Consider the following 23,710-nt stretch of genomic DNA (forward strand, 5'->3'; position numbering starts at 1 on the left):
ACCTGACCTCCCATCCTCCCTGTCTTTTCCTCCCTATCCCAGGCATCTAACAACAACTCGAACAGTTAATTATTTATTTAGTCACTCACTGAAACCAGTTTGTGTTGGACTTCTACTATGCTTCAGACTTTGTGAACAGGGTAGATCAAAGCATGCCCTCATGTAGCCTACAATCTAGTGAAAGAATCTGATGGAAAAAGTATGAATCACGTTAAACACTGTCTTATAGCTCTGAACATTTATGTACGCTGTTACATGCTTGGCATTTTAGTGATGACTGTGGTCTGTCGAACACTGTGCCAGGTTCCTTAACACCAGCATCTGGCCTGGGACTTAGCTGATGTTTAATAAAATGTGTTGAATTAATGAATCCTCATAATAACCACGGGATAAAGGTATCCTCTCCGTTTTACTGATGGAGAAGCTGAGGCAATGTTGTTTTTACTACAGCCAAGATTCAAACCAGGTCCACAGGATTCTAGGTCCAGTCTTCTGTTCACCATGGCACAGTTACCTTAAAGTACAAATTCTAGGTTATTCAGAGGAATAAACGATGCTTTATCATTTTCCTCCTTCTTTTGATCACTATGAACTATCTAGGTCTTTGGGACGCTGTCCATTGATTTTCTTATTTGCAGTTCCACACATGCAGGAGTAGGGCCCCAGCCAGGAAGTCATCTACTCTGAGAGACCCTAGGTGTTCCACTCAGCCTCAGCCCTGATGAGGACTAGCTCCCCCAGCAGCTCCACGCAGGGCTCGCAATGTTTGCCCATTTCCCGTTAAATCCACCTCTCCTCCCTTCCCGGCAGCCCCACGTCCCCAGTCCTCAGAGTTGGCCATTTTCCCTGAGATCCTGCCTGCAAACCTTCATTCACTACGCCTTTACCTCTAGTCACTGTGGCCACCTTCCAAGCCAAATACTGTGGGTTGGGTGGAAACTACGTCGAAAAAGAAACATTTGCCTATGTTCTTTCCAACTGGCACCTAGGCACACCTCCCAGGTTCACAGTTTCACTGTAGCCCTTATCATTGCTTTTCTATGCAGCCCTGGGGGCAGATCCATGGAAAAGGCCTGTTTCTCTGGGAGCAGCTTTTGCATGATCTGACCATTTGACTTTGGCTGTATTCTACCACAAGACTTAACGTTCTTTCTCTCTCCCCCACCTAACTGAGATCTTCTGTTGGTTCCTCTCTCAAATTGTATGGCGAAGCTGAATCTTGACTGTAGTGGTGTTTTCCTCTTCAAATCTCAGTCCTTTATTCTACTGTAGATTAAGTCTAGAGGCCACGTTTCTTCCACCAGCCAGGCTAGCACGTCTGAGAGACCTCTACCAAACAACTAGAACTTCCAAGCAGCGGTATTGTTTTAGTCCTCAACCAGTTTCACCATAGAGTGCCCAATGATAAAAAAAAAAAATTAGTGGGCCATTTGGCTCCATTTGCAGTTTTCATACCTGGCCTATTACTTTTGTATTTCCTTTTAAGTCCTTGGCTTGCAACAGTTTGCCAAAGGGCACATTGCCCAGTTCTGTGCCTGAATAGCCCTGACTTGTCCCATAACCTTACAAACACCCGCCCTGGGTTCTGCTTTGTCACAAACCATTTTCTACAATGTGGTGGTTTACAGTTCGGGGCAAGGCAGATGTTTTCCAGATTGCGAACACTGCAGTTTTTAACTCACTCTGTCAGCAGCCTTCTCCCATATTTCATAGAAGACCTGTTGTAAGGCAATTTGTCTTTCAGCCATTTCTTCAAACCAAAATTGAACATTACAGTGAATTGGATGGTGGGGAGGGGGAACGGAGGGAGGAATAGAGCACTGCTTTGTATGGTTTGAAGTTTTCCGGAAGAGTTATTTTTATGCTACAGAGATTTTCAAGATGTACTTTATTCTCCAGTCTCTATACATTTTCAACAAAGTAAAGAACAATAGTTACCCAAAACTTATAACTAAGTCATGTTCCATAAACATTTTTAACCATAAATTAATTTTTCTCAAAGGTATTTTTATTGTTCTCAAAATATATTGAGTCATGTACCCAGTGTGTCAGCTGCTCCAGCAATAAGCTCTGGGAAGCTTTTAACTCTTTTGGCCCACCACCATGCCAATGGGAAGGGCTCCTGGTCACTTTAACCCTTTGGTGACAGAATTCTGATACAACACCACAGTGATCTCTGCTATTGGCTTTGTATCAGCCAAGATTCTGGCAGAAAGCAAAAGGGACAAGCAGACACACTATGGAGAACTTCATAAAGAGACCGTTTATGAAGGTGTTGGCAGAATTAGGAGAAACCAATAAGGTGAAGGACCCATGGCTAGCAGAAGTGGGAGGCATTATCCAAGGCTTGAGGAGTCAAACGAATGATTGGTTACCTTACCTTGTGGAACACAGCTGAGGCTGGAGAGAGGGCTGTTCAAAGGCTCTGGCCTTTAATAGAGGGAGGCAGTCAATCCTCTGCAACTCAGCAAGGGGAAAGCCTGGGAACAAACATGTGAACCATACTCTTCTTGCCCTGGGCAGTTCTTCTTGTCCTGCCAATGTCTCCCATTGGCTGAACCTGACTGAAAGCCAGAGGACAAGGTTGCCCACTAATACTGTCCGTAGAAGTCAGCCTCAGCATAGAGCTGAGGAGAAAAGACCAATACCGGATCTGAGGACACTCAGGGAAAAATATTCATCACTAACTTTAAATCAGTTACTTTGCAAGAAAGCCAAAAGTACAGTAGGGGTCTAAATAAGGTATGTCAAATCAGATTATAAAATCAGAGAGCCTTGGGAGGAACCATAGAAACTATCCAGGCTCTATTTGACCATTGCCAGAGACCTTCAGAGACAGGGACATCTCACCACCCCAAAGAGGTTGTGGGATGGCTCCCACTGCTCAAAGTCTGCATTTGTAAGTCTGAAATCAAAATTTCTATGTGAAATCCCCTCATTTTTAAAAACTGTTGACCACTAACTCAAATTAGAAAAAACAAAAACAAAACTAATAAGGAACAAACCTGTGTACTAGATCCAGTTTGTAACCTCTGGTGCATTTATCATCCAAATTCCAAAGTACCTATTACATCCTTCATTTAATTTTTAATTTGGTCTAAAGAGCATGTAGTTCTTCCAACCTTTCCTTACCCGTCTTCCTCTTCCTCTGAATGTTTCTTGCTTTTTTAAAGCCCTTCTTAAAAACATGGCTCTTAGAATAGACCTTTTTGGTATTTTTAAATCAGTGAAGGTAGAAAAGGACCATGATATTTTTTATCATTACTCAGTATTGCCAATGAATGTTTTTTTGTTTGTTTGGTTGGTTGGTTTGGTTTTTGTTTTTGTTTTTGTTTTTGTTTTTGTTTTTTTGCTAAAAGTGCCATATATAAAAATTTTTGGAGCAATTTCATTGTGCTATTTCTGGGTCCAACTGAGACTTCAAGTCTTCATTAAAATTTATTAGTCTTCCTTTTTCCTCTTTTCTTTTCTTTTTTTTTTTTTTTTTGGCTTTGTTACATAAAAAATTATTTAGTAGATTTGCTTAATCATGGGATTCTTTAAACAAGAACTCTAACGTAACTGCAAGCTATAATATTTATTTGTAAAATTTCAATTGTTGTTTTTGGGTCATTATTTTAGCCTGTACATTTTATTTCTATACATCTTATTTCTATAATCAGGTATCTTTCCTAGATTTTGGTCATTTTCAAGTTTCATAAACGTATCATCATCAAGCAGTTAATGATAATGTCAAACAGGCAGGTTGGCACAAGCTTAGCTCTCTACAATTTGAGGTTGATTTAATGATTAACCCTTTTAGGGTATAGGCACATGGTAAATTTCAAATTTATCTGATGACATTATAATCTAGCCCTCCATCTTAGGTCCATAAGGATATCTTGGGTCTCGATCAAATGACTTGCTAAAGTTTAAATGTGCTTGGTCTCTCACTCTAAAATAATCCTCTCAGAAATGAAAGAGATTTAATTTTATAAAAATGATTGAATTTTGGCACGTAAAGAGTAGCCCAATTAAAAAGTGGGCAAAGGATTTAAACAGACATTTCTCCAAAGAAGATATACAAATGGCCAACAATATATGAAAAGATGCTCAGTATCATGTGTCATTAAAGAAATGCAAATCAAAACCACAATGAGACACCACCTCACACCCATTATTAGGACCCATTATTTTATAAGAAGAAGAAAAGGAAGAAGAGGAAGAGGAGGAGACGAAGAAGAAAATAGCACATGTTAGCAAAAATGTGGAGAAATTAGAGCCATTGTTCACTATTGGTGGGAAGGCAAAATGGCGCAGCCATTATAGAAAACAGTATGGATGTTTCTCAAAAAACTAAAAATAGAATTACCATATGATCCAGCAATCCTACTTCTGGATATACATGCAAAGGAACGGAACATAGGATCTCAAAGAAATATTTGTACACCCATGTTCATCACAGCATTATTCACAATAGCTTCCACAAAAGAGGTGGAAGCAAGCCCATCGATGGATGAATCCATAAAGAAAATGTGGTATTTACATACAGTGGAATATTTTTCAGCCTAAAAAAGGAAGGAAGTTTGACACATGTAAAAACATGGATGAACCTTGAGGACATTTTACTGAGTGAAAAAAGCCAGTCATAAAAAGACAAACACTTTATGATTCCACTTATATGAGGTATCTAAAATAATCAAATTCATAGAAACAGAAAGTAGACTGGTTGCTGTCAGGGGCTAGAGGGAGGGATAAGTGCAGTTATTGTTCAATGAGTATAGAGTTTCAGTTTTGCAAGATGAAAAAGTCTTGGAGATCTGTTGTACAACAATGTGCATACACTTAGCACTACTGAACTTACACATGATTAAGATGGTAGATGTTATTAATTTTTTGCCATAATTAAGCTTTTTTCAAGTAAAGACAAAAGATTAACCCAACTCTGTCCTTTTATAGAGGAGAAAACTGAGATCATAAGAATTTATAGACACTCCTGGTGAACTCATGTGGATTCTAGTTACTAAGATTTTTCTCAAGTGCTCACCAATGAGTTACTGTCCCTATCTTATTGTGATTAAAACATTTGCTGAAGAGAAAAAAAAATGTTAACCACTATATATGGCCAATCATAGTCTTTTTAAGAATTAATTTGAAAATATATAAGGCAATAGGTGATCTACTTAGTATTTTCATCATTAAATCAAGAGACCACCTAATGGTGGACCCAGCCTGCCAACTAAGGGCCTAGTTACCCCCTTTGCTCCTATGACTTCCAGGCATGTGCTTAAATATCACTGGTGTGGGCTCTTATCTGCTACAGACCCACTTATTTTGTAGTTTTCAACTAATAAATGGTAGCAATTCCTGTTTTTTTCTATGATTTTTAATTCTTTTCAGACAAGATTATAATTTAACTTGTTTATTTTATTTTACTTTATTTGGAATCCTAAGGTTCTGTAAGACTTCTTCCCACCTTTGCCGTATTTAAGATCTAAGAAATTTTTTGTTTTAACTCAAAGTAATATCCCAGGTGATGTTTCACTTTATAAAAGTACCTCTTGAATAAGAAGTCATGTTTACCTTGTTTTAAGCCTCAGGATAAGAAAGGAGTATTTTCTCCATTATATTTAATTACTAATCAAAGTATTGAATATCTTTGTAAAAATAAAAATAGGAATGTCAGATGTGAACTCTGATACCAAACTGTTGATTTTTAAAAGGAAATTAATCATGTGATCCAGACTAAATAGTTGGTTTCAAAAATCTCAAGTATTTAACTTGATGTAACTAATATGTGCATTTAACTTTTAAACAGTTATTTCAAAGTATTAAAAATCTTCACCGTTCTAATTTTCAGCCAGATTCCTTTGTAATGCACTGAAGGTGTCCATTACCCTATAAAGTGAATAGTAAGAATAGTGTCCATTGTTCTAATGTGATCTGTTTAATAGTGTGATTCCAGATATTAGCCCTCATTAAAGGGAACCTTGGAATCATAAGGAGAATAATGAAACACAATTCCATATGGTATTTTAATTTGTATTAGTAATAGAATTTTGAAAGCATAAAAGCATCGAAGGGAGACAGCCATTCATTCCAACCCAGACCCTACCACTTTCTAGCTTTGTCAAATTATTTGTTCTTTCTTAGCCTTCTTTTACCTACATGTAAAATCGAGAACATCAAGTACCTGATTAAAGTAATGAATACAAATGATAGGCTGTTCAAAGAAGGTGAGCAAATGTTCATTTTCTAATTTTCCATGAGTAGGGTTAGTTGTTCTGTGGAAAGCTTTTTATATAAAGTTTTTTGAACCAGACTGACTCCCTTCTGGCCTAATGCAGAGAGAGGTGTGTGTGGGACAGTGAGTGTGCTGTATCACAGGTTTACAACAGGTCTAAATTTGTTTTCTGTCACTTCCAACATGGCCACTTATTGTTCTGTTTGATTATTTCACTTGGCAAAAAGACACTGTGGGCTCGTTTGCATATCCTCAGTGTAATCAGAAGGAGCCAAGTTTGACTGTGTTTAAAGATCCGGCTTCTTGAAGTTTGTTCTCCTGCAGACCCACAGGGGGATTTGTCCCAGACCTCCCATTTACAATCAAAGGCGTTCTGTGAATAATCTGATACAGAATGAGCACAGAATAGAACTCCTTTGTTTGCTAGACAGGTGAGATCCCTACTTTCTCTTGTTGCTAAAAATCTGGGCCAGAAAAATGACTAGCATTACATGAGTACTAAATTAACCTCATTCCTTTTGTAATCATTACCCTTATAATGATTTCACTGAAAATCCAAGAATAACAAGAGGGATCCCCCCCCCCCCACACACACACACTGGGGTACTGAGAAATTTGAAAGTGTTTTTATAATGTTAATAGTCATAGCATCCAACAACTGTGTGGCAGTTTTCAGTTTTCTGCAGTTTTGTCATGAACATCATCTCTCACATGAAGCAAATTAAGATTGGTAGAGCAAATTATCATTCCCCTTGAATAAATGAGGAGGTGAAGGTCAGAAAGTTTCTTTCCTGCTTAAGGTTATTTTGAATTTCCAGCCCAAAATTTTTATCTCTGAATCCTTTTCTACTCTAAGGGTAAGGGATAAACATTGAGTGATTTCGTTTTAACAGGTACTAGAGTAATACTTTCTGTGTTACTTCATTTACTGTTCACAACAATTCTGTGAAATAGGTATTACTGGTCTCATTTTATAGATGAGTTCACGCAGAGAGGCTAAGTGCCTAATGAAAGTTACATAGACGATGACAAAGTCGGTCTTCAGAGGTTTCTGAATCTAAGACATACACTTCATTTATTCTGCCACACTGTCTCTAAAGTGTCTATAGATAGACAGACAGATCTTAGATAGATAGACAATCTATTCTAGATCTATTATATTCCTGTTATAGAAGATCCATCTGCTATGCCCTGTGGTAAACACTTTTCCATGTGATTTCTTTTTTTATGTTTATTTATTTTTGAGAGAGAGACAGAGAGACAGAGAGAGAGAGAGAGAGAGAGAGAGCAAGCAGGGGAGGGGAAGAGAGAGGGCGGCAGAGGATCTGAAGCAGGCTCTGCACCGACAGCAGAGAGCCCAAAGCAGGGCTCAAATTCACAAACTGTGAGATCATGACCTGAGCAGAAGTCAGATGCTCAACTGACTGATCCACCCAGATGCCCCTCCATGTGATTTCTTTCTCTCTGTCCATCCACTCGCAGACATGCAGACACAATTGTTACGAAAGCGACTGAGACTGAGTTCCAAAGACAAGAATGACTACAATGGTCTCCAGAGATGCCTGGCTTATACGTTTACCTGCCACCGTATATAAAGTGGGGAGTGCAAAGGCAGCACATGTAGCAAAGCTTCTGTGTCATTCCCCACCTTTCAGACCTCCTTCCTCCTTCCTACCTCTGTGAAACCAGAGAAATCCTACCATAAGAAAATGGGTGCCAAACAATAGCCATTGTCAAATTACTGGCAGTGCAGTGGACTTTCTAGAGTAGGAGGTATTACAGCAAGACCAACAGGGGAGGAGTCCTGGCTTTTGAGTTACTAGCCGCATGTCCTGGGGCAAGTCACTTAACCACACTGTCCCTCCACTTCCTCACCTATAAAAATAGCCATAAGGATGGCACCTGCCTCATGGGATTGGTTGTGAGGATAAAATTAATGAGTTAATGAAAAGTACTTACAATGGTACCTGGCCCATAGCTAACATGATTTTGTGCTAGAGGACACTCAGTAAATATTAAAGCTGTTATGTTTATTATTCTCGATAAGCATATTTTACTCCTCCCCAAATCCCTCTGAGGGTTAACCCACAGCACGGTCCCAACACCCAGGTTTTGGTGCCCCTCCCTAACTTCATGTATTGAGTCTGTTTATGTAGGGAGAAGGCAATGTGATTTAGTTACTGCTATATCTCACTGAATAATAGGTTCCCAAGGCAGGTGCATGCAAGCAAGAATGATGTATAGTCTATTCTCTTTTATATGTACTAGGGAAGGCCACTGTTTAAAGAGACTTTCTGGCTTTCTCGACCACTCTAGTCATACTTCCCTTGCAGCATTTCTAACAACATATTGTAATTACCTTTTCTCTGTTTTCCTTACCCAACCATGAGCTCCTTAAAGGCAAAGGACATATCGTATTTAATTTTATATCCCCAGTACCGAGGATAGTCCTTGGCAGTAGTAGCTTTTGTTTATTGACTTACTGAACAAGTGGGAAGATGAGTGAATGGATACATGGTTAATTCTATGTTAAGTAAATAATCATCTCTGAATTTTGTGTCAATCTGAATTTTCATACCTTGGATTTTTCTTAAAGCAAGATAGCCAATGAGGTTATTGGTGATCAGGGCATGCATTATGTAACCCCTCTAATTACTGCCCATAATTCTTGTGTTTGTTTTGTCAGTCAAATAATTTATTAACATATGCCCAAAGAATTTAAAGGTCAGACTCAAGTCCATTTTTAAGAAGTATGCTTCATGTCTTTCTATACATATTATATACTTGTCCTAGCAATGGCAGAGTAGATATATAAGATTTCAAAAAGATACTTCACAGTGTTAGTACTCATAATTATTGGGTTCATATGAAATCATTTAAGAGGAATTCTTGGATTTCAAAAAAGCATCAGGTTATGCAGTGATGCTGTGCTTGAGGAAATTGTAGACACTTTCCAAAATAGATACTTCACTTTTGCAGATGAGTAGAAGTGAGGCCCAGACAGGACAATGATTTGCTCAAGGCCACACAGCTCATCAGAGACTGAGTCAGGTTCCCATGTTCTCAGGCCAGTGGCTTTGTGGACGCTGGGACCAGGATTCTTAAGTGATGTTGATTCTGGAAGGTGCAGGAGTGGCCCTGTAAATCCAAACCAGCCAGGACAAGGGCACGATTTCTGGAACATCACATTGTGGTGGTTGATTCTGGGCTAACAGCCAATTGTAGAAGAGCCCTGTGACCCACACCAATGCCCTTAGGTGTATCCAGTCCTTTCACGTGACGTTTAACTTTTAACGTGTTAGAGAAATGCAGGTCTGCTGCTAAAGAGAGGCAAGATCAGAGGGAGACCCACACACATGCAAAGGCCTCATAATGTCCCTCTGCAATTTTTAAACACTTGAACTTTAAACTTTTAAACTTCAATAAATTATGTTGAAGGTTTGATAGAAACAAATTGTAATAAGCAATGGTTCCTTTTTTCTCCAGTGAATTTGTGTGTATAGAAGAATAGGAGGTCATTTTAAACTACGCAATGTAATATTATACATGTTATTTGAACCAGAATGACCTTTGCTCTTTTCTATTTCTGTACCCAGATTCGAAGGGCTCCAAGGAGAAGAATAAAATGGAGATCTTGTACATACTGGTGCCAAGTGTTGCTATTCCTCTGGCCATTGCTTTTCTCTTCTTTTTTATCTGCGTCTGCCGCAATAACCAGAAGTCATCGTCACCGCCAGTCCAGAGGCAACCGAAACATGTCAGAGGTCAAAATGTGGAGATGTCAATGCTGAACGCATATAAACCCAAGGTAAAATCAGCAGTACAGAGCTGCATATATTCTATAGGCTTCAGGTTAAAGCAAAACTTATCACCCTCCCCAGCTTAGAAATCAAATGATCTACGATCAGAGTTGACAAGCTATAGAGTTCATTTTCAGCATAACTATCTATCTCTAACTGTATCCAAGGCAGCCGGAGCATTATTTCGTCAGTGTGTGCACGTCAGTGTTGAGCCAGCCATGTGGCTGCCTTACCATCAAGTCTGGGCTAGAAAGAATCCTTAGGACATCATCTCTCCTAAGGATTCAGAATGTGAGCTATTTTTCAAAATTTCCAAGAAGGAAATACCATACTCTTCCAATGAACCTGAAAGAGATGAACAGAGAAAAAAAAAAAAAGCAAACAAACATGGTTTACTAACTTCACTATCAAAAAATCCTTTTATTGCACAGTAGTGTACGTAGACCATACACTTAAAAACGGTTAAGTTTTATGTGATGTGCCTTTTGCCACAACAACAAAACCTAAATCCTAACCCAGGAGTTAAGTTCGGTTAAATGCCTGACCTAAATCTGTTCCTCTTTGGTTTAAGTATATTTAAAGAGAAATGTTGTCCTTCCTATAATCTTTGAATACTGTTTGATGATAGCCTACCTTAGCCTTCTCGTCTCTGTGATAAATCAATCCACTTCCTTTGTTTTTCCTCCTCATCTTTCAGCATGTGGGCTGCTCTAGGTCCTGGCAAGGAAGCCAGGGTCACCAGCCCTTACCTTAAATGGAGCGCACACACCACATCTTAAAGCTGAAACACAACAGAGGCTTTCTCTCCAGAAAGCCAGAACCTCAATCCCAGCCCTCTCACCAAAAAGATTTCATTTAAATAACTTAGAAAACTTCCAAAAAGCCCGTCTTTTCTTCTTATCCCAACTCCATAGGACATTCATTCACTCATTCTACAAATATTTGTCTTCTCTGTGGGTTAGTGGCCATATTATTCATTTGGCTTTCATAAAGAGAAGATGCATCACTTTAATAAAATTTTAGGGAAAAAAATGTCTTCATGCTCAAATTAACTAATTCTTTTAACTTGTAAGTAGATGTAGCTGCATATTGGGACTGACACATAGCCCTCATCTGATTGTAGTCTGCTGTGCAGTGGATTTTTTTAAGTTAAGAAGTCTTAAAATGTTTTTTTTTTTTTTCTATTGTAGTCCTATTTGTAGTCCTATAGAAACCTTGTTTCCTAACGTTTTTGGATTTCTTAAATTTTAAAAATTCATTTTTAAGTATTCTGTCCCAAGCAAAACCACAGTTCTCTTAAGTGGGAATTTTTACCATTAAAAAAAAAAAAAAAATGAAGAAAACATGAAGACCACAGGGTTTACTAAGTGGCTTGGGGGACAGGTAAAGGTGGAGGTTCACCTGTTTGTGACATCCTAGCTGCCAGCTAGTCAGCTTACATACATTACAGCATGTGATATAATGTCATATTTAATCCTTACATGGTACTAGAAGAAAATAGAGGGGTAAGATTGATTGCATATTCGTGAAGTAATGCCTAGTTGACATTTTACATTTCCCATACTTCAAAGTTCCAGTGCAGTAGTCTTCATTCTGTGAGAGTCTTAGCCCATCATTTCTTTTTTTTTTTTTTTTTTTTTTTCTTTTTTAGTGTTTATTTTTGAGAGAGCGCAAGTTGGGGAGGGGCAGAAAGAGAAGGGGACAGAGGATCTGAAGCAGGCTCTGCGCTGGCAGCAGAGAACCCGATGTGGGGCTTGAACTCTAGAACTGCAAGATCATGACCTGAGCTGAAGTCAGACACTCAACCGACTGAGCCACCCAGGCACCCCTCCCTGTCATTTCTGTTATTAAATGTTGAGAAACCTTAGAAATGCCAGAACTCTGGATGAGAGAGAGACCCGGATGGGGTTGATCACTGTGCAAAAGCCACCATCCTGGAGGGGCAGGCTCCTCATTGCTATGGCAGGAACCATGGGAAGAGTCATTTCCATTTGGGAAAATTGTCAGTTTTGTAGGCCAGCCTCAATCTGCAACTCAGTTCCATTTTTAGCAAGGTTTGTTTTGCAAAGCATGACATCCAATAGGCATGATGGTTTGGATTTATGCAGTCTTTCAGATAAAGGTCTCAGAGAGCTTTCTGGTGTAAGTGGAGAAAGCTAATGTGGGTCGACTGATACAAATTGATACAAATCAAGAACTATACCAGGAATTTTCATAGTCATCATCTTATTTAATCCTCACAATGATTCTGTAAAATAGGAGTTATTATTCATACTGTACAACCAGAGTAAGTGAGACTCATACAGATTAAGTAACTTCTCCAAAATCAAAGAGCTAGAAATTGGAAGAAATGAAATGTGGACATAGGATTTTTCATGACTAAATAAAGTCCTTGCTCTTGCCTGACCCCATAATAACTTTTTCACGGAACAAATCGTGCTGGGAAGGGAGAGTGGGAGGGGGTCAGGCAGACAACTAAATATGATTCCATTTGGTCAGTTTGGGCTGAACACTAACCACAGGCATCACCCTGGCTTGTGATAAATCCTTAAGAGGCTTGTGTAACAGCCTCACGTCTGAATGATATAGCTCCAATCCTGCCAAAGGCATGTGAAATTTGGCCAGAGCAGTAATAGTCCTCCACCCTTTGTGGTTGTAGAGACAAATGTGAAATATACTGGGCCCGATTTTCCCAAAGACTTGGTGAAGTAAACATTGTTTTCATCATTTCTGAAGTGTCCCTTGCAAAATCTGCCAGTGCCAAGATTTCTCCAACCCAGGACTTAAAATTCAGCCTTAAACGTCCCTCAAGTAATTCTGAACCACACTGGATGTAGGAATGGCTCAAGAATATTTGACTGGGTTGAGGAGGGGGAAAGGAGACAACAAAAACAAATGCTAGCTCTCTTTGTCTTACTCTCTTAAGAGATTTGGCTCCAATCAAATTTGAATTATTCTGTTGTTTGTTTTGGTTCTTACTGAGTGCCTTTCCTGGAAAAAGCACAAAGGACTTTGTAGACCTTAAAGAAAATTCCTAACTGTAAACAGTCAATCTCTAAAAGTGCTTTGAAAGGTCACTGACACATAAATAATACATGTACCTTTAAAATCTAGAAGGAAAGAGCACACATAATAAAAGAAAAGAAAAGAAGGAAGGAAGGAAGGAAGGAAGGAAGGCAAGAAGGAAGGAAGGAAGAAAAAGAAAGAAAGAAGTCCTGAAAACAAACACCCTACCAGAGTAAAATCAAAAGGATATTTGGAGGCTGAGATGTAAAAGAATGAAGCATGGAAACTGGTCTGCCCAAGCCTATTCTTATTTCTCCTCTGTCAATTCAAAAGTCCAAGACTCCAGGGTTTTTATGGATCCAAATGAATATGGCCTTCGGGGTTTAAATGGTTTCCATCTTTCTCCACTTGCTGAGCTGCTAAACCCCTCCCCACCCACACACACACACTTTTGGATTAAGAAGAAGCTCCTCAGGGAGATTAGAAACCCATACCCTCCAGAGGGGACAACAGCAGTCAAGGACAAACTGGTTGACAGACCTGGCTTGAGTCTCTAGAGAGGCAGGTGAAGCAATTGGAAGTTAGACCTCAAGGAGGTTTGAGTTTCTTTCTGACCTGTGGGGAAAGCAAGCCAGTGGACCAGAGAGGCACCTCCACTCTGAGTTGTGCGCAGTCAGAAGATGGGGACGCCCCTATGGCTCCACCTGCAGTTGCCCCATGGCCCTGAGAAGTCACTTGGCCTGAGTGTCACTTTTCTCAGCAGTTCTGAGAATGAAATAGACCCTGTTCATATAAGTTACTGTCAGTTTGTTTTCTTTTTATTTTGGTAAGCAGATTTCAAGCCGTGCAGTTGGATAAGATAACCTGTCTTTTCCATCTTTAAAATTCCCTGATGAGTATTCTAGTGATGCATGAACTAAGTAGGATTTTTCTACATTGAATTACAAATTTTACAATGCGAGTGGGTGTTTTTTAAAGTACTATGGAAAATGAACCTTCTCCAAGAAGCCTGGGAAACCCTAATTTCCCTTCTCCTGGATTCTTTTCCTTTGCCTCTCCCTCCAACTCCCCAACTGTCACGTGTCTGAAAAACAGGGCATTGTCAGTAAGGGGAAAAAGCTGTGGAGCAGTCTCCTTGGGGAGTGAGGAAGGTGGCCCAGCCTCCCACTCAAGCACAGTGGCAGGGATGGGGGGCGGGGTTCTGTCTGTGAGACATGTGACTCACCTACGTGGGACTCTGGTGCATAGATGGGTAGAGAGATGGAGGAGTTTGAGAATAGAGGATAAGGAACAGTGGGTCGGGCTTGGCGGGGCCACAGCCAAGGCCTGAATAGGCCTTGGGTCAGACTCCTGCAGCTCCTGGCTGGCTGGTATCAGGAACACTTGGGGAAAGCAAGATTTGCCTAGCTTTCTGAAGTTGGTGGCTCTATTTTCTCAGTTTACCCTCATCTCTTGCCAGCTTCTCTGTTTGTTCACTTCCAGAAGTTCCTCTCTCCTTTTCCTTTCTAGCCAAAGTAGTTGCTGAATGTACTGACACTTGATTATATTCTCTAGGCCTGTCCCTTTTGCCAACAACATACTTCCATCTAGAAAGCCCTACTATGGCCTGGCTACCCCTTTTGAGCCCCTGACCTTACCCAGTGTCACCACACTTGGTGCTAAAATGTCCTCAAAAACTTTTTCACTCAGTCCTTAAAGCTTTTGTCTCCCCGGACATCTGATCTCATCATTCTATTGACAGGGCCCTCTACAGAATCACCAGTGATGTAATTCAACCCAATGGCCTTTTCCAAGTCTTTATCCTCTTTAATTTCCCTGAAGCATTGGACATTCTGAACCACCATCTTGAAATACTTTTTCTCTTGGCTTTCCTCCTATCCCCTCTGTTTCCTTCACTGGTTCCTCCAGTTCCTCTTTACTTCTCTCCCTCTTCCCCCTCCTCTCTCTCTCTCTCTCTCTCTCTCTCTCTCTCTCTCTCATGCTTATTTCATCCTCTGGCATTGCTTTAGTTCCCACTTGATATACATTCCCTAATCTAGAAGGACACATCTCAAGCTATAGAATCCTTGCTCCCAGCACCTAAGGATCCATAATCTCCAGGCCTAACATACCTTTACAGCCACATTTTTTTAGTCTATTTCCAGGAGGTAGTTTGTTATACTCCAAAGGGCAAGGACTGAGAGGAGAGAGATGATTACAAATCTGCGTTCCATTGATTACTGGCCATGAGATCTTAAGCAAATTCTCTGAACCTTTGTTTTCTCCCTTGTAAAACAAGGATACAAATAGGGGTGCCTGGGTGGCTCAGTTGGTTAAGCGTCTGGTTAAAGATCTGACTCTTGATTTTGGCTCAGGTCATGGTCTCACAATTCATGAGTTCGAGCCCCATGTCTGGCTCTGTGCTGACAGTGCAGAGTCTACTTGGAATTCTGTCTCTCCCTCTCTCTCTGCCCTTCTCCCCCTACACCTCTCTCTAAAAATAAATAAATAAACTTTAAAACAAAGCAAAACAAAATTTAAAAAACACAAGGATACAAAGAATACTTAGAGATTTTTCTTTTTCTTATTTGGAGGTTCTAGCCAGGGAGCACAGCTTCTTATATACCCTTGACCAAAGAACAGTCCTTCTCTATCGGGGAAGGTCATCTTCTTTGGCCAAGCAGGCAGCTTCAGGAGGGATGTTCATGGAGTGGTGAGGGAGGAAGGGGACACCCGCTAGGCAGCCCGATCAGCCAAATCAACCCTGGCAATCAATGGGGTGGCAGATGTTGCAGGCAGATCACTCTCACATCCGATATTTTTGACAATTTGAGATAGTGTGTCTGGCACTTCACAGGAACCTGATTGCTAGAAGTTACTATTATTTTGGTACAGTGATGATACAAACAGCCACAAATATTTCAGTCAACTACCAAATGCTGTGCACAGGATAATGTGGGTTGGGAGGAAGCTATAGGACCCCGCAGCCCACAGCATTAGCTGGGTGAGGAGACAGGCAGGGGAAGCACAGCAAAGATACTAGAGGTAGCTCTTTGGACAGTTCTGGTATTCCATTCCGATTGAGTTAGCATAAATCCCCTGCCCCACACACCCTGTTGACACCCTGGATAAAATCCGTCAGGGTGGAGAGGGTTTGATGGTTAGGGCTGGGAGGCTTCCAGTAAAGAGCTTCAGCTTCAAGCTACATCTGTAGAAACTTTACTTGTGGGGAGAATGAGTATTAGAAGTGGATATATTATAAGTGGTATTACCGATAAGCTAAAGTACATCACAAACATTATCTCAATGGAATCTCCATTATGGCCTTATGAAGTAGGTGCTAATTTAAGCCTGATTTGGGAATAAGAAAAGTGAGTCTTCATGCCACTATTAAGTGGCAGAGCCAAAATTTGAACCCGGGTCTGCCCAGGTCCAGAGCCCACGTTCTTCCCCATTTCACTCGACTGCCGTAACTTTCAGGTGGACCAAAACACACGAGCTCAAGTTATGAGCACTTGGTGGCTCAAGCTGACATTGAAATTCCTGGCCTCTGTTCTGCCTGTTTCCAGGCAGGATAGAAGCTCTCCCACTGACATGGTCAAGTAGCCATCACAGAATCAACCCTGGTCACCACCAGACATTCAAAGTAACCGTCAAAAAGTTATGTCGTACAGAAAAGAACTGCTTCTGAAGTTAAATCACTTCCAGAGAAGTGCAGCTGAACTCTGGGCCGATGTGGCAAACTGTTGGTTGAAACTCCCTCCAGAATTTGGTGGCACTTAGCTGGAAGGCACTTAGTTCGACTGTAGTCTTTGAGAATGTCCATAACCTCCCAAAATGAATGCCTGTGGCCTTTAAGTTTTTAAAACATAATCACTTCCATTTAGGAGTAGAGTCCATTCCTTTACCGTTCGAACACCGCTTACCTCAGAACCAGGGAAATGCACAAGAATGGAAAATAGGCTTTGGAGTCAAGCAAGTTCTGACAACAATTAAGTCCAGATACAAAGAAATCTCTATTTTATATGTTCTCCAGGGCTCTTGTGCACAGCTCAGGCAAAGGCTGCTGTGGAAAGGGTTTCTTCACTTGTCCCAGTCAACTAATGAGGACAACAGAGAATCAACAGGAGTAAGATCTAGATCAGAGACCGAGAGCAACTATACCTTGACATTCCAGTCTTCTACCAGTGTGCTTTATGCTTTTAAAATGGTGAAGCCCTTTAAGGATCAAAATGAAAATTGCCAGTTATTGCTGGAAGAATGCTCCAGGTTTGGAGCAGATGTAGTTGAATTTGCATCTTGGCATCACCACTTAATAGGTGTGCTTCTTAAGCAACCTCTTAATTTCTCTATCCATAAAATGGGAACATCACAGTATGAATCTCATGGGATAGTGATGAAGATGAAACAAGCTGATGCACGAAGCACCTAGAGAAGTCACCAGGAAGACACACTCTGCTGTCCAACATACAACCTACCAGCTGTGCAATCACTCTCTTTCTCATATTTTCCACCTGCAAAATGGGGGTAATAGGCAGAGTGACCAATTTCGTGGGGTTGCTGTAAGGGTCAAAGGGGTTAATATGTACAAAGTACTTAACAGCCTAACATATAAGCGCTCCAAAATCAGCTCATAGGCCTTATTATGGTCTCAGTGTCTGTCACAGGACACGTATTCAATCTATGGTAGCTATTGTTAAACTCAAGATTACAGACATCTACGACAAGAGCTGCCTTTACTCTTCATGCTTCTTGCATGGGTCCTCATATACTATTCTATCTGTATACTCTTTGGTATATAGCATAGACAGTATCAGTTGACTGACTGATACAACCAGGTATGAAAAAAGATCCCCCACCACAGGCTGCACATTAAAATAGGATAAACTGGTGACATAGCCCAAGTGATAGAGTGATTTAATTTCAAAGCCTTGAATCTCATTAAGATAGTAGCAGAATACAAATACAGTAAACACCAGTCAGTGGTCCTTATCTTTTCTTTAGCTGGCATTTCCAAAGCATCTTCTGAAGCAAAGTATTAGTTTCTCTGGCTCCTATAAGTCAAAATTGCTCAACCAGGTTCTTCAGACACATTGTGGTCATTCATCATGCAAGGAGTAGAGATCCAGACTGCTAGTGATTGTCTGACCCAGAAAGCCATATTCTGCTGGTTCTTGAAGTGAAGTCTTCAGTTCAGGAGCATCCTCATCACCTGAACGTGTCAGAAATGCAAGACCTCAGACCTACAGAATCAGAAACTCTGGAAGTGGGGCCCAGCAATCTGTGTTTTAACAAGCCTTCCAGGGGCTTCCAATGCCTGCTCTGAATTAGACTATGCTGATATAGTCTATATCAGAGATGATATTAGAGAGCAAGCAAGTCCCCAAGGAATATAGATCTCATGGAGAACTTTGTTTAAAAAAAAAAAAAAAGGACCTGCTAATGTCCTATTACCCCAAATCCCCCTCTAATTTTAATGAGGCTGAGGAAAAATGCCACTGTATTCAATCCATTGTAGCTCATCTCCTCAAGATACTTGGGTCTGGCTAGAATCAGCAAATGTATAGCAAATGAGATTTGTAAAAGGGCGTGGGAAAGGAACCAGTACAAGGATGGTAGGGACTACAGGGGATGGTTTGAGTCAATTGTATGAATACAACTTCAGTTCTTTTTTAGTATCTGCCGTTGGAGCCACCTTCCTCTCCTGGAGAAGCACTCTGGGTTCTGTTTCCCTCCCCCTCATGTCACTCAGCTTTTTATCTGTGTCCAACTTCAAGTTGGGCTCAAAAGTAGAGCATTCATACCCTGTTCAGGTTAGAAGCCCAAAGTCGCAAATCTGTGGATCCCTGCTGCACGCAAATGTCGGCCATCACGAAATCCTCCCCCTCTTCCTACAGCCGTCACTTATGTAGAGTGGGCAGGAAATGGCAGGTTAGTCATAAGTTTTGTCACCCAGAGGAATCATTTGAAATGTATTATCACCTAAGGTGTAACTTCTCAAAGGTGGAAAGAGATAAAGTCATTGAGTCTGTCCTCCTTATCCATCTACCACCTATATAATTACAATGTAAAAAAAAAAAACCCTACTCCTGGTTCATTGCTTTCATATCCAAAGGTAATAGATCTAAAAGCATCACATGTCCCCACTTAGTATTTGTCACTCAGGTGAAGGAAGACACCAACATCAGCCTGGCCTCCATCGGCTGGTTAGACAGGACCACAAGAGTCACATCTGACTCACATCTAAATGACTGTCATCTAAAATGTTCTCCCTTCTTTTTCCTCCTGCAAAGAGCTCATTCAAACCCTAATAGAGTTGCTGTTCAAAAATTTCTAAGGAAAGAAGCAGATTCGGATTTTAGAATAACGTATCAACTTCTACATCAACTTTGATTTTTCCTCCTCCTCTCCCCCCCCCCACAAATTATAGAATTTTTAAAACCTCAGTGAGGCAGATGTGTGTTTACTTTGAGAAGCAAAAATGTTAACATTTAAACTGAAAGCCTGTTTCAGTTTTAAGGTACTTAATTGCCTTACAGCATATAATAAACTGAGCCCATCTTGTCATTCAACTAATGGAAGGAGTGATAAAGAGATAGGAGCCCAGGACCCTATTCATTTCAGTTTTCCTTTGTACTTAGTTTACTTTGGCACTGTGCCTTATGTGTATTTTACACTTCTTTACATTTTGTACATCCCTGTATGACAAATACTTGTCAAACAAAAACTAAACAGATTTATAACCCCTTAACTTAAAATGAGCCAAAATTGAGCTGCCAAAACTTTATGACTTCATTTTCTTTCATAGTTTTCCACGACATTGGGTTCAAACAGACAAACCCCACTTGAGGTCAAGCAGAGGTCATTTCACTTTCATTACTAAAATATAATTTACAATATGCCAGACCTAAACAAGTTTAGCCTAAAGGGTTTGTATAATGTAAACCATCTGTTCCTCAACAATACAGCTAATTTCCTGCCGTCACTGTAGGGTCTACTGACTGCTTCTTTAAGAGTTTTTATGATTTTTTAACTAGTTCAGGATTTATGTAAAATTTGAAAATGAGTCTATAGTTAAGACACATTTGTACCAAGTAACCTGAGCATTTTAAAAATGCAAATCACTGTGTAAATTGTTCCCCTGAAACTAAGCTCTGAGCAGTTTTTCTGGTAACTTCTAGGCCGGCTGCCGCACAGGTGTTCCCAAGAAAGGTTTTGTGAAATCTGCCATTTTAGTTGCTTTCTGTGCTTCTTTCCAAAGGGAATCCCCAAATTTGGTTATGACAAGCCCTGGTGAACTGTTCCTTCCTTCTATAGGCTAGAGAGGAGCTGGGACTCTGTGCCATATGGCCCACCGGGTATGGGTGGGATCTGAGAAGACACACTTGGGGTCAAAATGTGCTCTCATGTGTCTGAACAGGGGAAAAGAACAATTAGAAGTCCATAGAGCGACCACACACTGAAGGCTGACCTCACAGCCCTGTGAGGTGTCAGGCCCCAGGCTAAGCCTCCAGAGGCCTTCTGTGTCAAACTGGGATTGCCCGCCAACAGGCTTCTCTGATTTCAGAAAGAAATGGTGTGGCCCAAAACAGAAGGGCTTGCAGTGCAAGTGTGGTTCTTTTGGCTCTTCTGAAAATTCTTGATGCTTTTCAAGCCTCTTTCTCCATGTGCAAAATGCTAAGAGTAAGAGTTCTTTTTCCAAAGGCAAATAGCAGAGAACTAATTTGCTTACCTCAGTGCAGGGGAACGCAGCCCGTCTTAGCTGTGAAGCTCCAGGGGCTATGTGTCAGGCGGATGCCAAGGTCCTGTCCACCCGTCTTCTCCAGACCCCAGAATCCTGGCCAGCTTGTTTCCTTGTCCCATCTGCCACCATCTACTCTTCCACGTGGGTTCTTGCTCCCTCCACCCATATGCATCTCCCAGAATCCTAGAGGAACAGGCCACATGTCACTCAAATTGTACCCACCTTCGGGCTCCAAAACAAATTCTCTGTTTTGAGATTGAAGATTTTTAAGATTTTAAGGTGTTTTTTTTTGTTTGTTTTTACTAATAACTACACGCAAACAGGAAAAGATTAATAGGAGGAAATGTAATGCATTTTTTATTTATTTTAGTGTTTATTAATTTTGAGAGAGAGAGAGAGAGAGAGAGAGCATGTGAGCAGGGGAGAGGGGCAGAGAGAGAGGGAGAAAGAATCCCAAGCAGGCTCCACACTCAGACACTCAGTCTGGAGCACAACGCAAGGCTTGATCTCACAACCTGAGATCATGACCTGAGCTGAAATCAAGAGTTGGATGCTCACCTGATTGAGCCATCCGGATGCCCCAAATGCATTATGAAAAGAACAACAGGGACGCCTGGGTGGCTCAGTCAGTTAAGCATCTGACTTTGGCTTAGGTCATGATCTCACAGTTCATGGTTTGAGCCCCGCACTGGGCTCTGTGCTGACAGCTCAGAGCCTGGAGCCTGCTTCAGATTCTATGTCTCCCTCTCTCTCTCTGCCCCTCCTGCACTGGTGCTATGTCTCTCTGTCTCTCAAGAGTGAATAAATGTAAATAAATAAATAAATAAATAAATAAATACCACAACATAAAGGGAATTATAGAACGCTGGCTAGAAGTACTTAAGGCTATAAATGGATATAAGTCATTTGCATTTACCTCACTTACTGGATTTCTTCCACAATAAGTATAATAAGATTGATTTAAGATTACTTACTAGGTGGAAATTACTTTCATACATTGTTGCATTTAATCCGTACTGTAACTATGTAAATTGCATATCATTTCATAGATATGGAAATAGAGGCTCAGAAAAGTTCAGAAACTCGCTCAACGTCAACCACCTAAGATATAGGACCTACCCCCACAAGATTATTGTCATAAATGAGTTAATATTTGTTAAGTGCTTAGGACAGTATCTAGCATTTAGTAAATGTTATACAAGTATTAACTAATATTAATAGAAAGCAACATGTCCAAGATGCAAATTCAGATCGGTATGATTCCAAAGGCCACACAGTTTGAATATACTGCACTTCCTATGGATTAGTTCCAGCAGGGGCAGGAAAAGGTAGTAGTCCTAATACCTAATACTCCTTGAGTTTAGTTATGAATTCCTATTTTCCCTCAAAATTTTTTATTGCTCAGTCCCATACCCTTCTCTCTTACCAAAGCCTGGAGATCCTGTTTAGGTCCAAAAGTAACACCTACTATGCCATTCAGGGGACCTTCGCATAAATTGGACTCAATTAGAGCATTAGGAAAATTGTGATAGAAATCCCAACATCATGCAGGAGAAATTCACCTTGGGTTGGTCTTCCCACGAAAGCAAAATCATCTCAGGGGAGTCTGGGTGGCTCAGTCCATTGAGCATCTGACTCTTGATTTTGGCTGAGTCCCAGAGTTGTGGGATAGAGCCCCGCATCAGGCTCCACACCGAGCATGGAGCCTGCTTAAGATTCTCCCTCTCTCTCACTCTCTCTCTCTCTCTGTCTACCCTTCTCCTCCACTTGCACTCTCTCTGTCTAAAATAAATGTATGTAAGCCAATTTGACAATAAATTATATTAAAAATAATAAAAGAAAATAAAATAAATGAAATGAAAATTTTTTTTAAAAAGCAAATCAGTTTCTCAATAAATATGCAAATAAACATGAATATATTCATTCTTTTTCACCCCTTTCACAAAAGCAGCATGCAGCATTAACTATTCTTTTGCTTTTTATTTATTTTTAATTTTTTTAATGTTTATTTTTGAGGGGGGGGGGTGGTGAGGAGCAGAGACAGAGGGAGACACAGAATCCAAAGCAGGCTCCAGGCTCTGAGCTGTCAGCACAGAGCCTGACATGGGGCTCAATCCTATGAACCATGAGATCATGACCTGAGCTGAAGTCTGACACTTAACCGACTGAGCCACCCAGGTGCCCCGCTTTTTATTTTTGACTTAGCAATAAGATTTGGAGATCTTTCCATATCAGCACGTAGAAAATGTGCTCGTTCTTAAATTATGTAATATTCTATTATTGGCTTTGCCATAATTAATATAACCAGTCTCCTCTAGCTAGACATTGAGGCTGTTTCTAATTCTTTGTTCCTGCAATACTGTAATGAATAGGACTGGATCAATAAGTAAGTTTTAATTTACTGCATGTTTAAAGCAATGTGGTACCATTACTTTAAGCAGAAGTAACTTTCCTGTAAGACATTTCCAAATACAAACCCCTTGAGATCTGCTTTAATGAATAATGAGACATATTTATAGTAGGAAATATTATTTGCATGGGCAAATTAATGTTTCAAAATTCTCAATTTTATTTCATCCTCTTAAGTGAGTATTTTCCTACATGTTTATTTACACTTATATAATTAGGTTAATGGGCATTTTGCCCTGGAAAATCAGCCTTGAACAGAGCTAATCATCATGAATTTTAAATTAATACAATTTGGATTAGAGAAATATTTTTACTTCGTTTTCTAAACTGTTGTTTTAAACTCTGCACAGAGAGCTCTGAATTCCATATGTATTTGCCACATTGCCACCTTTAATTGGAATACTCAGAGCAATCATCTTTTTCTAAAATATTTGAAGTGCAGAGATTATTTTTAAAATCAGTTTATGTATTGGGGCGCCTGGGTGGCTCAGTTGGTTAAGCGTCCAACTTCGGCTCAGGTCATGATCTCGCGGTTTGTGAGTTTGAGCC

The 23,710-nt window shown here is 40.4% G+C and overlaps 1 protein-coding gene across 1 annotated transcript in view; it reads left to right on the plus strand.

The window, feature by feature from the left end:
- The window catches only part of ROR1 (receptor tyrosine kinase like orphan receptor 1), a 399,613-nt gene that overhangs the window by 369,794 nt on the left and 6,109 nt on the right, over window positions 1-23,710 (plus strand). The window contains exon 8 of the mRNA XM_045477675.1: window positions 9,820-10,031. Within this exon, the coding sequence (XP_045333631.1) occupies window positions 9,820-10,031 (212 nt within the window). The remainder of the gene's footprint in view (window positions 1-9,819; window positions 10,032-23,710) is intronic.

Source organism: Leopardus geoffroyi, chromosome C1 (assembly GCF_018350155.1).
Source record: "Leopardus geoffroyi isolate Oge1 chromosome C1, O.geoffroyi_Oge1_pat1.0, whole genome shotgun sequence".
Classification (NCBI taxonomy): domain Eukaryota; kingdom Metazoa; phylum Chordata; class Mammalia; order Carnivora; family Felidae; genus Leopardus; species Leopardus geoffroyi.